At 42.5% G+C, this 15303-nt stretch overlaps 1 protein-coding gene across 6 annotated transcripts in view; it reads right to left on the reverse strand.

Annotated features, from left to right (window-relative positions):
* CHL1 (cell adhesion molecule L1 like) overlaps positions 1–15303 on the reverse strand; it is a 217082-nt gene that overhangs the window by 82706 nt on the left and 119073 nt on the right. For all 6 annotated transcript variants that reach the window (XM_038771645.1, XM_038771644.1, XM_038771648.1 and 3 more), the window contains exon 5: positions 12351–12541. In XM_038771645.1, the coding sequence (XP_038627573.1) occupies positions 12351–12541 (191 nt within the window). The remainder of the gene's footprint in view (positions 1–12350; positions 12542–15303) is intronic.

Here is a 15303-nt window from a genome sequence, read left to right on the forward strand (position 1 = left end):
GTAACCTGGGCATTGTCCTTGACATCTTTCCCGTTCCACTCACATATTCAATTGGTCACCAAATCCTGTGAGTTCTACCTTCACAACATTGTTAAAATTGTTAAGGTCACAGACTTAGATCTGTGACCTTTGGACATTTGATACATCACTCCACCCCCAACCCCACAACATTTATGTACATATCTTTAATAATAATAATAATAATGATGGTATTTGTTAAGCGCTTACTATGTGCAAAGCACTGTTCTAAGCTTTAAATTTTATATTATAAATTACTGAGTTGTTCATATTAATGTCTACCTCCCCTTCTAAACCGTAAACTCGTTATTGGCAGGGAATGTGTCTCCTAATTCTGTTGTACTCTCCCAAGCACTTAGTACAGTGCTCTGCACATAGTAAACTCTCAATAAATACCAATGATTGATTGATACGACCCATAATGAGTTATAAGATAAACATGATCCATGATAAACATGGATCAGCACGGTAGCAGTTTGCATTGAGAGGAAAGAGCAGATTTTAGCAGTGTTGTGAAGGTAGAGCTGACAGGATTTGGTGATCGATTGAACACATGGGTGGAATGAACACGGATAAACATGGATCTGTAGGGTAGGAATTTCTTGGCACATGCAATTCCACGTCCTCTGCTGAAGCGGAAATTAATCACCATTTATTTGCAGACTATTTAACATACTTAACGTAACAAGCAGATCAGTATGGCAAAGGTCTATCTTCATGTACACCTGGACTGGGTGCAGAGTTTTCTGAAAGCTTTCACTGCTTCTCTCAATGTGGGAATGATTTGCTTTCAGACCACTAATTATCTTCCGTTCTCTGGGATACCAAAGAGCTAAATCAGTGCTTATACATCTTTCCTTAGTTGTACAGTACTCTCCCAAATATGGCACTCAATAAATGCCACTGATGATGATGAGGATGTTGATACTGGGCTAGAAAGTGAAGAAAGTACAATGCTTCCCACCTTCATGACAATGGGATCATGTCTTTTATTGTATATTCCCAAGTCCTTACTTAGTACAGTACTCTGCACACAGTAGGCACTCAATAAATGCCATTGATGATATTAATGATAATGATATTTTTGCTATCTGAGAATTAATTCTTACGTTTCTCTGTCCTTCTCCATATACAAGTGGCTATAACATCGAATGAGCTATGATGAAAAGATGACAGGCTATATTGCTGTTTTCAGGAGAGAGTTGTGGTACTTAAACTTGCTTGATTGCAAGCATTGTGGAATTTTTGGAGCACTTTCAATATGTAAAGTGCTGTTCTTAGCACTGGGGAAACACAAGGACCATGATTCAGGCCCAGGTTCTGGCCAGTGGGGGACTCATAATAGAGGATGAGGAAGATGGAAACATCCACAAAAAGTAAAATGGTAAATTCAAATAACAATTAATTCAAAAATGCATTTAACAAGAACAATTCAACCAGAACAACAAATGGAGTAGCAGTAATCCATTGCTGGGAGGGGACGGTCCCCAGGCTCCTCATCACTCCAGGCAGACTGCCCTGGGTTCAAACTACTGCAACCTTTCAAATGCTCAGAATGCCCTACAGAATTTCATCTTCCTTCCCCCTTTCAATCCTCCAAGGAATGGGGCTCTGTGCCATGATGACAGGTGGTGAGATGTGGGCAGGGTCTTGTGCCACGGAGTCCAGTCTAGCCCCAGAAGCCTGGAGTGGCATAGACCACACTTTTCTGTCTTCTACGAGCCGCTCCTTGTCTTAGAGAAGGAGCATGGTCTAGGGGAAAGGGCACAGGCCTGAGAGTCAGAGGACCTATATTCTAACCCCAGCTCTGCCACTTGCCTCTGTGTGACCTTGGGCAAGTCACAACTTCTCTGTGCCTCAGTTTCCCCACCTGTAAAAATGGGATGATCCCTTTTCTCCCTTCCCCTTGGACTAAGAGCCCCATATGGTACAGAGGCTGTGTCCAATTGTACTGTATCTGCCCTAGTGTTTAGTACAGTGCTTGGCCACAGTAAATATTTACATTACCACTGTTATTATTGTTATGATTATTAGTTCATTAAACTGGCTATACAATGATATATGAATCTCAAGTTGGTCACACAATTTCCCAAATACTTTTAAAAATAATTCATTATTTTGGAAGCTCTTTGAGGGCACAGCCTGTCTAATCTAAAATATGTGATCCTACGACACCTAATAGAGTACTATGCTCCTTACGGGGATGTATAAAGATACTCCTAGGCTATAAAAAAAATAGTGTTTGCTCTTTGCAGTACAGTCAGCTCTTTTGGAATGCAGGGTTTCACTTTGGTTTCAGATAGAAATCCTTTGGGGAATTAAAGCAAGTTCTGTCTCGATAGAACGAAATGAGAAATGGTTGTGTGCATGTGTGCAGGGTCAGCCAAGGTGTGCACACTACAGTGGAAGTTTCTCAATGGGAGATTCTCCATCAATGTAGCCCCATCCAGTGTTATCAGAGAACTCCTCCTCTCAATGTTATGAGAGACCTGATTGTACCTAAATTTATTTCTGAATGTATCCCTTGACTGTACAATTTTTCTGAATCCTATACTCAAAAAGGTTCTCCATTTGTCTTTTTTAAATTGCATTTATTCATTCATTCATTCAATCATATTTATTGAGCACGTAATTGTGCAGAGCACTGTACTAAGCACTTATTTATTAAGCGCTTACTATGTGGAAAGCACTGTTCTAAGTCCTGGGGAGGTTACAAGGTGATCAGGTTGTCCTACGGGGGGCTCACAGTCTTAATCCCCATTTTCCAGATGAGGTAACTGAGGCACAGAGAAGTTAAGTGACTTGCCCAAAGTCACACAGCTGACAGTTGGCGGAGCCGGGATTTGAACCCTTGATTTCTGACTCCAAAGCCCGCGCTCTTTCCACTGAGCCATGCTGCTTCTCTGATTGCCACATATCATGCAGTTTGTTTACTGCTATTGTATCCCCTCAGTCCACTATGTTCATATAAGGTACCACTGAGAGGGAATTTTATTTAATTATGCAGATGTGAGAAAGGTTATCTATTGGCCTTAAGGCCTCAATCAGCTCCCTCAACCCCTTCTTATCCTTGTTCCTCTCCCACTACATAGACAAGCAGTGTGGCTTAGCGGAAAGACTATGGGCTTGGGAGTCAGAGGACATGGGTTCTAATCCTGGCTCCATCAATCATCGTCTATGTGACTTTGGGCAAGTCACTTAGCTTCTCTGTAAAATGGGGATTAAGACTATGAGCCCCACATAGGACTACCTGATTACCTTGTATCTACTGCAGTGCTTAGAATGATGCTTGGCACATAGTTAAGCGCTTAACAAATACCGTTACTATTATTATTATTGCACTCCAGCAGTCAGGGTTCACTCCTTTACCCACATCAAGCCAGTAATAATAATAATAATAATGGCATTTATTAAGTGCTTACTATGTGCAAAGCACTGTTCTAAGTGCTGGGGAGGTTACAAAGTGATCAGGTTGTCCCATGGGGGCTCAAAGTCTTCATCCCCATTTTACAGATGAGGTAACTAAGGCACAGAGAAGTTAAGTGACTTGTCCAAAGTATACTCACTATGCCTCATTCTCATCTCATTCTTTTTTTTATTTTTTTAACAGTATTTGTTATAAACGCTTACTATGTGCCAGATCCTGAACTAAGTGCTGGAGTAGATTAAAGCTAATTGGGTTGGACAGATGCCATGTTCCACATGGGGCTCACAGTCAATCCCCATTTTACAAATGAGGGAAGGGAGGCACAGAGAAGTGAAGTGACTTGCCCAAGGTCACACAGCAGACAAGATGGTCAGTAAGGCCTAGGTTCTAGTCCCAGATCCACCACTTGGCCTCAGTCACCTCACCTGTAAAAAATTTGGCAATTAAGACTGTAAGTCCCATGTGGGACATGGACTGTGGAAGCAGTGTCGTTCAGTGGAAAGAGCACAGGCTTGGGAGTCTGAGGTCATGGGTTCTAATCCCAGCTCCACCACTTGTCAGCTGTGTGACTTTGGGCCAGTCACTTAACTTCTCTGCGCCTCAGTTACCTCATGTGTAAAATGGGGATTAAGACTGTGAGCCCCATGTGGGACAACCTGATCACCTTGTATCCCCCCCAGCACTTAGAACATTGCTTCGCACATAGAAACCGCTTAATAAATACCATCATTATTATTATTATCCTGATTACTTGGATCTACTCCAGCGCATAGAACAGTGCCCAGCACTAAATAAGCACTTAACAAATACCCTAAAAAATTTTAAAAATAAAATTTAAAAAGTGGCAGAGCAAGAATTAGAGCCTGGGTCCTTTCATTGCCATACTCTTGCTCGAGCCCTTGCTTCTGCCTGGAATTCCCTCCTCCGTCACATTCCCCCTCTAGTCCATAAACTCCTTATGGACAAAGATTATGGTATGGTTATGGTATTGTACACTCCCAAGCACTTAGGACAGTGCTCTGCACAGAGAAAGTGCTCAATAAATACCTTTGATTGATTGCTCATCGATCAGGAAGACACCTGCTCTCCCCATCTTCAAAGCCCTTCTGAAATCACACCTTCTCCAGGGGGCTTTTCCATATTAATCCTCCATTTCCTAACCCTATTGTCTCTCTCTCCTCCCCACTGCCATTTCAGTATTTCTGTGATTCCTAAGCACTTGGATACTCAATCAATCAATCAATCGTATTTATTGAGCGCTTACTTTGTGCAGAGCACTGTACTAAGCGCTTGGGAAGTACAAGTTGGCAACATCATTCCCCACCCTTTCATTTGTGCCCATATCTTTCTGCTCATTGCTGTAACGCGTGACTACCAACTCTATTGTATTTTACCCTCCCAAGCACTTAGCGTAGTGCCCTGCACACAGTAAGCACTCAATAAATTCGGATTGATTGGCATCATGCCTTGCACATACAAAGAGTATTTCCCCTCTACTGCTGTGTTCATTCATTCATTCGTTCACTTATATTGACTGAGCGCTTACTGGGTGTAGAGCACTGTACTAAGCTCTTGGGACAGTACAGTATAATTTGCAGTGCCAGATGTTGCTTTCGATCTGCCCCAGCCTCACAAACCCCTCCAAATTTCTGCTCAAAGCCACTCCTCTCTAGACTACAGCCTATCTAGCGGTTTTTCTAGCCACAGCCACACTATCTGATGTCAAGCATGGTACATAGGTGCCACAGATGAAATTGCTTAAAAAACCTGATGAGCAGTCTGTGGCGGGTCCGGCGCTCACAACCCCGAAGAAGACTGGACAGCAATGCAGCTCTGTAGAAGTTGGAAGCTTGATCTTATTCTGTTGCCAAACTCATTCTGACAGCGCATTTTTTGAGACAAGATACACCACGTCTTTAAAATATTTCTCTAAAGCCGCATGGCCTAGTGGATAGAGCACAGACCTGGGAGTCAGAAAGTCCTGAGTTCTAATCCCAGCTCTGCCACTTGCCTGCTGTGTGACCTTGGGCAAGTCACTTCACTTCTCTGTGCCTGTTACCTCATCTGTAAAATGGGGATAAGACTGCGAGCCCTATGAGAGACAAGGATTCAACCCAATTTGCTTGTATTCACCCCAGCACTTAGTACAGTGCCTGGCACATAGTAAGCGCTTAACAAATACCACTATCATTATTATTATTATGATCGCATTTCAGCCCTTTTTAGAGATGATATCCATTGTCGTCCATTGGCCTCACATGGCCCCTCCAATGAAGTTGTCTTCAGTAGGACTTGCCTCAATCCTGCTAGGCTGGTTGTGTTCCAGGGCCTGGTTTTGGGCGATCCTCTGTTGCTATTTGGTGTAAGTATAACTTGTAGGTGACACTAAAGTGTCCCAGAAGCCAGATGTGAGGACTCTGTTAGGTCCCCGTCTTGCAGCCACATTGAAGGTTTGCATCCTGTCGCTTCGGTATGTGACGTGATGTGATGATCTTCTCACACTTCCCGATGAGCTCACAAAGAGAATATTGGATTTCTTTCTCCACTGGGTAGTCCACTTCCTTGTCTGTGTATACCGTTGGGCAATGTGCTGTCTAGGTAGCACTGAATTCTGTGTTCCTGCTGAATTTTTGGTGACATGTAGAACTTCCCTGGGATTGGTTGGTGCATAACATTGGACTTCTTTAGATCTGTGCTAACTCTGCAGGTGTTCATAATATCTTCATTCATTCATTCAAACATATTTATTGAGCGCTTACTGTGTGCAGAGCACTGTAATAAGCGCTTCATGTGAGTACTGCCTCCAGAGATTGCCATCAGATAAAACAGCTCCTCGTGTCCATCAAAAACTTCTGCTGATACTCTTGGCCTGTTGAATTGAAGGAGTTTCCAGGGGATGTGAGGCATTTTCTAAATCCAGGTCCCTGGTTGCATTGTTTCATGTGGTAGGAAAGAATGGGATTAAACAAGGCTAAAGTGTCTAGACAACCCTGTCTAATGAAGACTTTCGCTTGCCTGGCAACAGAGGACTTGATCAGGTGCTGTTCTTTCCAGCTCTAATATTATCTACTTCAACTCTCCACTTTGTTTTGCCCATGTACACACAACCATAATAGAATGCAGAGGTGCCAGGATTATGAAATGGAGGGGCATGATTTTCCTATTATCGTTGTTGATTTTTGCTTTTATCATGGAATAAATTGATAGGTGAAACAACTGTTTTTCTGCCATTTTTAAAAGTATATTTTTTGTTGTTATGGTTAGCAATAGCTTTGAGTCCTTAATCATTTTTCTTCTAGAATATGCCATGTGTTTTATGCAAAAAGATCATTGCCCTATGACCTTTTATTCTGCTCACTTAACTGGATTAGTGAGTTTTAAGTACTTCACATTTTCCTTGAAAAGAATTCCCAAGTCCCTTTACAATTTCTGAATCATTAGCCTGAATAGCTCAGCACTTCTGCACCATCTATGCACTTGTTCATTCAAACCCATCTAAGCACTTTTTATACATACCTTACTATTTTAAAACATCCATCTACATACCCACTTTCCCTTTTTCTTCTTCTATATGTTATTCATTTTATACCTACATCCCCCCACTGTTTTGTAAAGCTCTCTAAAGGCAAAGATCATGTCTTCTAACTCTATTGCATTCTCCCTTGCACTTGGTTCAGTGCACTGCTCACAGCAGGTGCCAATAAATACTATTGATTGACTGGTTAATCATTCTGCTCTTGTATACTGTATAACTTGTTAAGAAAGGTAATATACTCCATTTCCTCTTTGAGAGTCAATCTGCCTTGTACATAAAATAAATGATTTTAGCCTGTCTCCTACCCTGAAACCTCTTCATGAATTTATCCTAAGGAAAAAAAAATCAGCACAATTTATCCTTAAGCATCCCCGTATACTGACAAATAGGAGCAATACCTCTTGCCTCGATCAAACATTTATGATTCAAAGTTGCATGCAGCTGCTAAGCAAATTCCACTTCTTTGGTTCATTTGTGGCGAATAATGGAAATAGACTTATTCTACAGCACCCCCACCTCATTCCTATAGAGACATTATTAGTTTTAGACTGTGAGCCCACTGTTGGGTAGGGACTGTCTCTATATGTTGCCAATTTGTACTTCCCAAGCGCTTAGTACAGTACTCTGCACATAGTAAGCGCTCAATAAATACAATTGATGATGATGATTATTAGTTAAATTGGCCTTTGTGCACTCTTCTTTAAATAGGGCATAAGGGGGGTGTGCTCCAACCCCCTCCACTAGATTTCCTGTTGACCCTACATAAAGATTGATTCATGGTTATTGCATGTTTTTAATGCTACCATGCTCCTTTTAGGGGTGCTTTATGCCAAAATACAGTAAAGCCCACCATCTCCTGGAAAACATACCCACCCAACTCCAAAGCTATGCATTTTCTGGTTAATTCTTATTTCACCTATATACAATTTGGCTTTCCTGGGCAGTAGAGGCAGCATAAGAAACCACACACAGTAGTTCCTCTCTCATGCAGTTGAAGTACACAGTGCTCATGGCCATGGCCATGGCCCAAATTTTGGTGATATTTTATTTTATTCTTTGGATTCCTTTTCCCCAAACTGTTAATGTGTGAATACTACTTGGTATTTGTGAACTTTTGTGTTAGAAAGTAAATCGTTCAAATGTGAAACTGGCGAGGAGAGACCATTATTTTCGTGAGACTACTTATCACGAGCCAACAAAACCTGTACTTCTTGTGGGTGTGACACAGACAGAAGTACAAAGAGACACAGATGGGAGGGAGAGACAGGGACACACAGGGAAGGAAAGGCACACAGGAGGGTAGAGACGAACACAGAGGGAGACACACACATGGAGTCCTGCGGGGAGACGGAAACGGAGGGAGACTCACCTCTGCCACTTGGCTCGGCTCCTGGGCGCCTCTGCCACCTCTAACATGGCCGTCCTGGCTGAAAGCGGGACCTCTGCGGGTTCCGCCAACTTTGGTTGCCCTCTGGGTCCCGCTCCTGTGGGAGGCGGGGTTGAGGCTGTAATAATGCAGCCTGGTGGGTAGCCAGGAGGGGGAAAGTTAACTGGACCTCTTGGGCCATTTTCACCACAGTCCTCCTCCTCCAGGAAGTAGGACTGTGGCCGGTGGGGAGGTGGGAGGGAAACGTTGGGGGAGTAGGGGATGTGTACTGCATGTGCAACCCACATCCCTCAGTTTTCCAGGCCAATCACCATCCGTCACCATCTCTGTAACAATCAGGATGATCAGAGATGGCAACCCAGACAGCAACAAGCCCTCTCATATTCATCAGCTAAGAGAATTCCCTGACTTCGCCAGTGAGTTATGGCGATGGGGACCGAGTAGATACTCACCCAGGACAAATTCCTCATCTGGAGAGGAGAGCACTGAAGTAGAAGCAGGTAAGAAACTAAAAACTGCTGGAGGTACTACTACTAATGCCATATTCATCTTGGCTGCAACAGTCCAAATCTGGTGAAAGCATCGGGGTGGCTTTGATAGTTGCAGTAGCAGCAGCAGCAGTGGCAGCAGGTTCTGATTCTTCTCATGTCTTAGGTTCCTAATCTAGTTCTTGCTGAGCTCTTGGTAGAGTCATGACCTCTGAGGAAGTGCAGCAGCAGTGGCAGAAGCAAGTAACAAGGGAAGCTCTAGTTGCTATTACCCACACGGCCTCCATAATGGCTGCCGTCGGTGGGTTTTTCTTCCCATCATTTGGAAGGGATCGTACACAAGAGTGGATAGAGGAAGGTGGTGATGCTCACGCAAATGTTATGTATGTAGAAGAGTACCTCTCACCAACTGTTGCCCAAGCAGCAGTAACCTGCACTTAGTCATTCTAGGTGAACTCCTGGGCTCTTAGGGGAGTTAGTTTCTATTGAACATGGGGATTTTTTCCATGGAATTAACACACTTTGGGAGAAATCCTCTAAAAGAAAAGGCACTGCAGGAAGAACCGGGATCCAATTTGAAAATTAGACAAAATCCATGAGAAGTCACCTCCACCCCATCACTGCTACCATCACCCCGAGTTTGTCCCCACCAAGGGACAATGGACTACAGGTCATCCTGCTAGAGTTCGGGGAGGAGAGACTATTTTTCCCAGTCCCATGCTGTCATCGCTAAGACAATAATAAAAACATACTTCATAGTTCCTAAGTGGCAGTAATGTCACTGGGCTTTAAGTCTGACTTTGTACCTAAGAGAAAATCAAAAAGAAGAGAGGGCTTGAATATTTGAGAACACTTCTCAGTGTCATCTGGTAGAAAATCGCTAACAGCAATTTGAGGTTTAGTCCTCATGTCACTATCAGAGGTCCTAGGGAAAGGGCAAGTGGCATTAAGGTGCTTCAGGTTCCTTCTGGGACCTCCCCAAAAGTTGCTTTTCCAAAGTTAATTCCAGGGGCTTGGCAGATCAGTAGAATACGATAATACTATGCTGTAATTTTACCCCAATGGTTTCAGGTTCTGTTTCTTGCTTGATATATCGGCAAGCGATATTCAGAGGGAAAGCAATGTTTGGGATGGCAGAATACAGCCCATTTGTATAGACCTGGCTGCAAAGAAAGGACTGTTTAAATGATTTCTATCTTTCTGACCAAGATGGATATTTGTACCAATGTTGAGGCAATGTGTTCACCAGAAACTGGTATTATTGCAAAATATTTCGCTCACGTCACTCTCCCATTCAAGCGTAACAGATTTGGGATACCTGGCTGAAGATATGCTTATCCTTTACGGAGGTACAGGCACTAATCCTGCCTTTGAATTCAGGCCAGGAAAGCTGTGTGCTTAGAATCTATATTGCCATGTTTGATAGGGAGCCTCTGAAACACTTCTACTTTCCCATTCCCATCTTCCCAGCCTGTTGCCACCCTGGACACCTTCAGGAAGTTAGCAGAGTCTAGGTGGACTGATGGGGGTACAAGGGCAATGTGAGAGCCATACGCTGCACTGCAACAAAAAAGTACCCTCATCTCCTCCTTTTGTTGAGTTGAAAACAAGGCTATGCCTGCAGTGGCTGCTAATTATTGTGGAACTGTAAGGTCTTTGAGGGCAAGAGCCACATCTACTGACTCTACTGTTTTCTCCCAAGCACTCAGTAAAGCATTCTGCACAGAAGAAGCACTCAATAAATACTACTGACTGATGGACTGGGTTTTTTGAACAGTTGGAAGATTGTTCATTGTGGGAATGACCTCAGGGTGGCGGGGAGAAACAAACGGATAAAATAAATAATTGCAGTGCTTTTTTGGCTTTTGGGTGAGGACTGTGATATTTGTAGAAAAGATAAATCAATTAAATTAAAATGTAAATAGCCTGCTGGAAAAGCATTTTTCAATTTACTGCTTTGGCTTCAGTTTTGGACTCAATAATACAAAAGTAGAGCAGGTGCTCAGATGGGATGGGACTGCATTAAATAAGCATATATTTGAGTGGATAAATTGTTTTTGTAAATCTATGTTTTACATCTGAATCAACAACGGGAAAACCAAATCCATGGCACTAAAGAAATGGGGAAAGTGCCAGGAAGACGGGAGAATATCTGTGAAGCAACATGCAACTTGTCTTCCTCCAAGGTCTGCCCTGAGAACTCTGATATCTGCTTAACTGCCTGAACCCAGTCATGTGTTTTGGCTGGAGGAGTGGGGAGAAGAGGGGTTTTCTGGATCTTTTCCTCCCTCTCACTTCCAGCTCTCCTGTTGCTGTTATATTGAGGAACTGCATTTGTCATATGTTTTCAAGGTTGGGGAGAGGAGAAGTAGTGCGAGAAGTGGGAGGACAGAACCAGAAATGTTGAAAGATTTCAGGTTGAGGAAAAGCATGAAAATAAATTAATTACTTCATAAGGAGACAAAATGCAGGAAAAGCAAAGGAATGAGCTGCATGGACAGTTCTTAGAAGGGAAGAAATTTGCCCACTTTTCAATTCACAAATAATTCTATGCTACCCACTTAATGTGCTTAATTTTAAACAATATACCAGGTGATCTTTGGGCAGCATTTTAGTTTAGCAAGATAGTTATATTGAGAACAGAGAAAGAATATAGTGAACATATTTCCAGTTATTAAACATTTTGTTTTCTAGAAAGAAAAGGGCAGTGGGGAAGTTGAAATGGACAGATGTGAAGTGTCAATCAGGCATACACCTAGGCCAATCAGAACCAGGCTCAAGGATGTACTCTAATTGAATAAATCCCTTCTTGCATTGTCTCAAACAAATAACTTCCTGCAGATAATCTGATTAAACTGCAATAAAAACCCATTGCTGCAAATCAACTGGAAATGATTTGACCATATACGGATGCCTGTTTTGGTCCATATGGCCTCAACCTATGATTGTCTACGTAGACAAAATAAAATCATTTGGTTCCAATCCACCTCTCTTTCCTCAGTAATAATGAACTGTGGTCTCAATTGTTTGGGGAATTACTCAACTCTCTACATCACTTGCTGGAGTGGAAGCAGGCTACCCTGTAAAGAAAGAGGTATTTTCTTTTGCTCAACTATTCCCTCATATACACATGAAAGTAGAGCAGTGAAAAAATAGGATGCACCTAGTCATTCTATGCACATAGAGTTCATGATTGAATAAAATGACTGAAGTATGGAAAAAGAATGCTTAGAGTTTGAAGAATAACCAAGTACAATGAGCATAAAATTCAATTTGCTGGATACTAAATGAGACCTATACTGCACCAATAAAATATTCAGTGTAAGCTTCAGAGTCATTGAGACAATGCACGTTTAGTTTAAATTGATCATTTGTAGATGATTTGATCCTCATACAGCACCTTAGTGTTCAGTACTTACTCAATATTCAGTCCACCAAGGTCCTCAATAAAGATGACAATTACAATACAAGTATATTTTAATCTGAGAAACTTACTTGGGACGATAAATTCAATTTCTTCAGACACGGCAGTTCCTAATTTATTTGAAGCAAAACAGCGATATTTCCCTTGAAAGTCAGCTACATTTCCCTCATTTGGAATCCTAAATGTTCCTGAATTGTTTGATACAATGATCCGCTGGTCAGAGAGTAGATCAATGGGGTTTCCATTCTTTGTCCAATGAAAACTAAAAGATAATAGAAAACTTAAGTAAAAACCACAATCTACCGTGTATCTTTCAAAATGTTTTAAAAATAGGGGTGTTATGTATATGATGGGGAATTTCATTAAATAATAAAAACATTTATCAAATCACATCCAACAATTACATATAATATAGTACAGAAGTAGAAAACAGACCAGAATCCCCAATAAACACCAAACTGCTGACTAGGCAAGGGGAGATTTAAGAAATGAGACAGAGCATAAAATCAGTTGCTGCTGGCAAGAAACCAGTAAAGTGTGTGGACTTGTGGGAAATATCTTAACTCTTTTAGGTGACTGAGGTACTTTTAATGCAATAGTCTGATTATTTGTATCTATCTCAGTGCTTGGCACAACTAAGCACTCAAAAAGCACCATAACTATAAATCAGAGTAGAAATCAATTTTCTTCCCACTGGCAGAATCAAGAGCATGAGAATACAGATCTACAATGCCAATTTGCCAAAAAATAACCATATGTAGCAATATGTAAACAATCAATTTGTGCCCAAAATAAAATGCATTTCCTCACTGACCTCCCTGCCTCCTGTCTCTCCCCACTCCAGTTCTTAAACTCTCTCTGCTGACCAGAACATTTTTCTAAGAAAGTTCAGTCAATGCTTCCCCACTTTTCAAAAACTTTCAGTAGTTGCCCATCCACATCCACATCAAATACAAAGTCCTACCATCGGCTTTAAAGTGCTCAATTACCTTTTCTCCTCCTTCCTTACCTCGCTGCTTTCGTACCACAACTGAGCCCACTCAGAGATCTTCTCCAGTGCCAACCTACTCACTGTACCTAAATCACATCTATCTCACCACTGACACTAGCCCGTGTCCTTCCTCTGGCCTAGAACTCCCTCCCTCTTCATAACTGACAGAGTACCACTCTCCCCACCTTCAAAGGTGAGACACAGGAGGCAGGGAAGTCAGCAAGGAGGCTGATGTAATAGTCAAGAAGAGATAGGATATGTGCTTGTAATAGCATAGTAGCAGTTTGGTTGGAGAGGAAAGGACAGATTTTATTCATCCATTCATTCATTCAATCATATTTTCTGAGCACTTACTGTGTGCAGAGGCACTGCACTAGGTGCTTGGAAAGTACAGTACAGCAATAAAGAGAGACAATCCCTGCCTACAACGAGCTTACGGTCTGGTGGGGGGAGACAGATATCAAAACATATAAGCAGGCATCAATATAAATAAATAGAATTATATTTATATACATAGGTGTTGTGAGGCAGGGGGGAGAGCAAAGGTGACACATAAGGGAGGGGGGCTAAGGAAAAGGGGGCTTAGTCTGGGAAGGCCTCGTGGAGGAGATGCTCATTCAGTAGGGTTTTGATGGGGGGAAGAGTGATTGTTTGGCTGATTTGAGGAGAGAGGGCGTTCCAGGCCAGAGGAAGGACGTGGGCCAGGGGTCAGCAGCAAGACAGGCGAGATTGAGGCACAGTGAGAAGTTTAGCACCAGAGGAACAGAGTGTGTGGGCTGGGATGCAGAAGAAGAGAATGGAGGTTAGGTAAAAAGGTGAGTGATGGAGAGCTTTAAAGCCAATAGTGAGGAGTTTTGTTTGTTACGGAGGTTGATAGACAACCACTGGAGATTTTCTGTAGAAAGGTAATCCTGGCAGCAGAGTGAAGTATGGACTGCAGTGGGGAGAGGCAGGAGGTTGGGAGGTCAGAAAGGAGGTTAATGCAGTAGTCCAGTCAGGATAAGATGAGTGACTATACTAACATGGTAACGGTTTGGATGGAGAGGAAAGGGTGGATCTTGGCGATGCTGTGAAGGTGAAACTGGCAGGATTTGGTGACAGATTGGACATGTGGGGTGAATGAGAGAGCAGAGCAGAGTTAAGGGTGACCAAGGTTGTGGGCCTGTGAGATGGGAAGGATGGTTGTGCCATCTACAGTGATGGGAAATTTCAGGAGAAGAGAGGAAAGGGATTTTAGAAATGTTGTGAAGGTAAAACTCACAGAATTTGGTGACAGATTCAATTTATGGGTTGAATGTGTGATGAGCTGAGGATAATGTCATGGTTACAGGCTTGTGAGACAGGGAAGATGGAAGTGCTGCTTACACTGATGGGAAAGTCATGGGGAGGACAGGATTTGGGAGGGAACATGAGGAGTTTTGTTTTGGACATGTTAAGTTTGCTTGTCTGCAGAACATCCAAGTAGAGATGTCCTGAAGGGAGAAGGAAATATGAAACTGCAGAGAAGGCGAAAGATGAGGACTAGAGATGTTGATCTAGCAATCTTCTGCATAGAGATGGTAGTTGAAGCCATTGGAGAGAATGGGTTCTCCAAGCAATTGGATGTAGATGAAGAATAGATGGAGAAGCAGCGTGGCTCAGTGGAAAGAGGCCGAGCTTGGGAGTCAGAGGTCATGGGTTCTAATCCCAGCTCCTCCACTTGTCAGCTGTGTGACCTTGGGCAAGTTACTTAACTTCTCTGTGCCTCAGTTACCTCATCTGTAAAATGGGGATCAAGACTGTAAGCCCCATGTGGGACAACCTGATTACCTTGTATCACCCCCAGTGCTTAGAACAGTGCTTGGCAGATAGTAAGGCCTTAACAAATGCTATTATTATTATTATTATTATTATTATTATTATTATTATTATCATAATAGAAGGGTGACCCAGAACTGAGCCTTAAGGGACTCTCACAGTCAGGGGTGGGAGGCAGAGTTACAACCTGGAAAAGAAAGGATCATGATCTTTCCTGTCTCATAAACCCATAACAC

The sequence above is a fragment of the Tachyglossus aculeatus genome, chromosome X1, assembly GCF_015852505.1.
Source record: "Tachyglossus aculeatus isolate mTacAcu1 chromosome X1, mTacAcu1.pri, whole genome shotgun sequence".
NCBI lineage: Eukaryota > Metazoa > Chordata > Mammalia > Monotremata > Tachyglossidae > Tachyglossus > Tachyglossus aculeatus.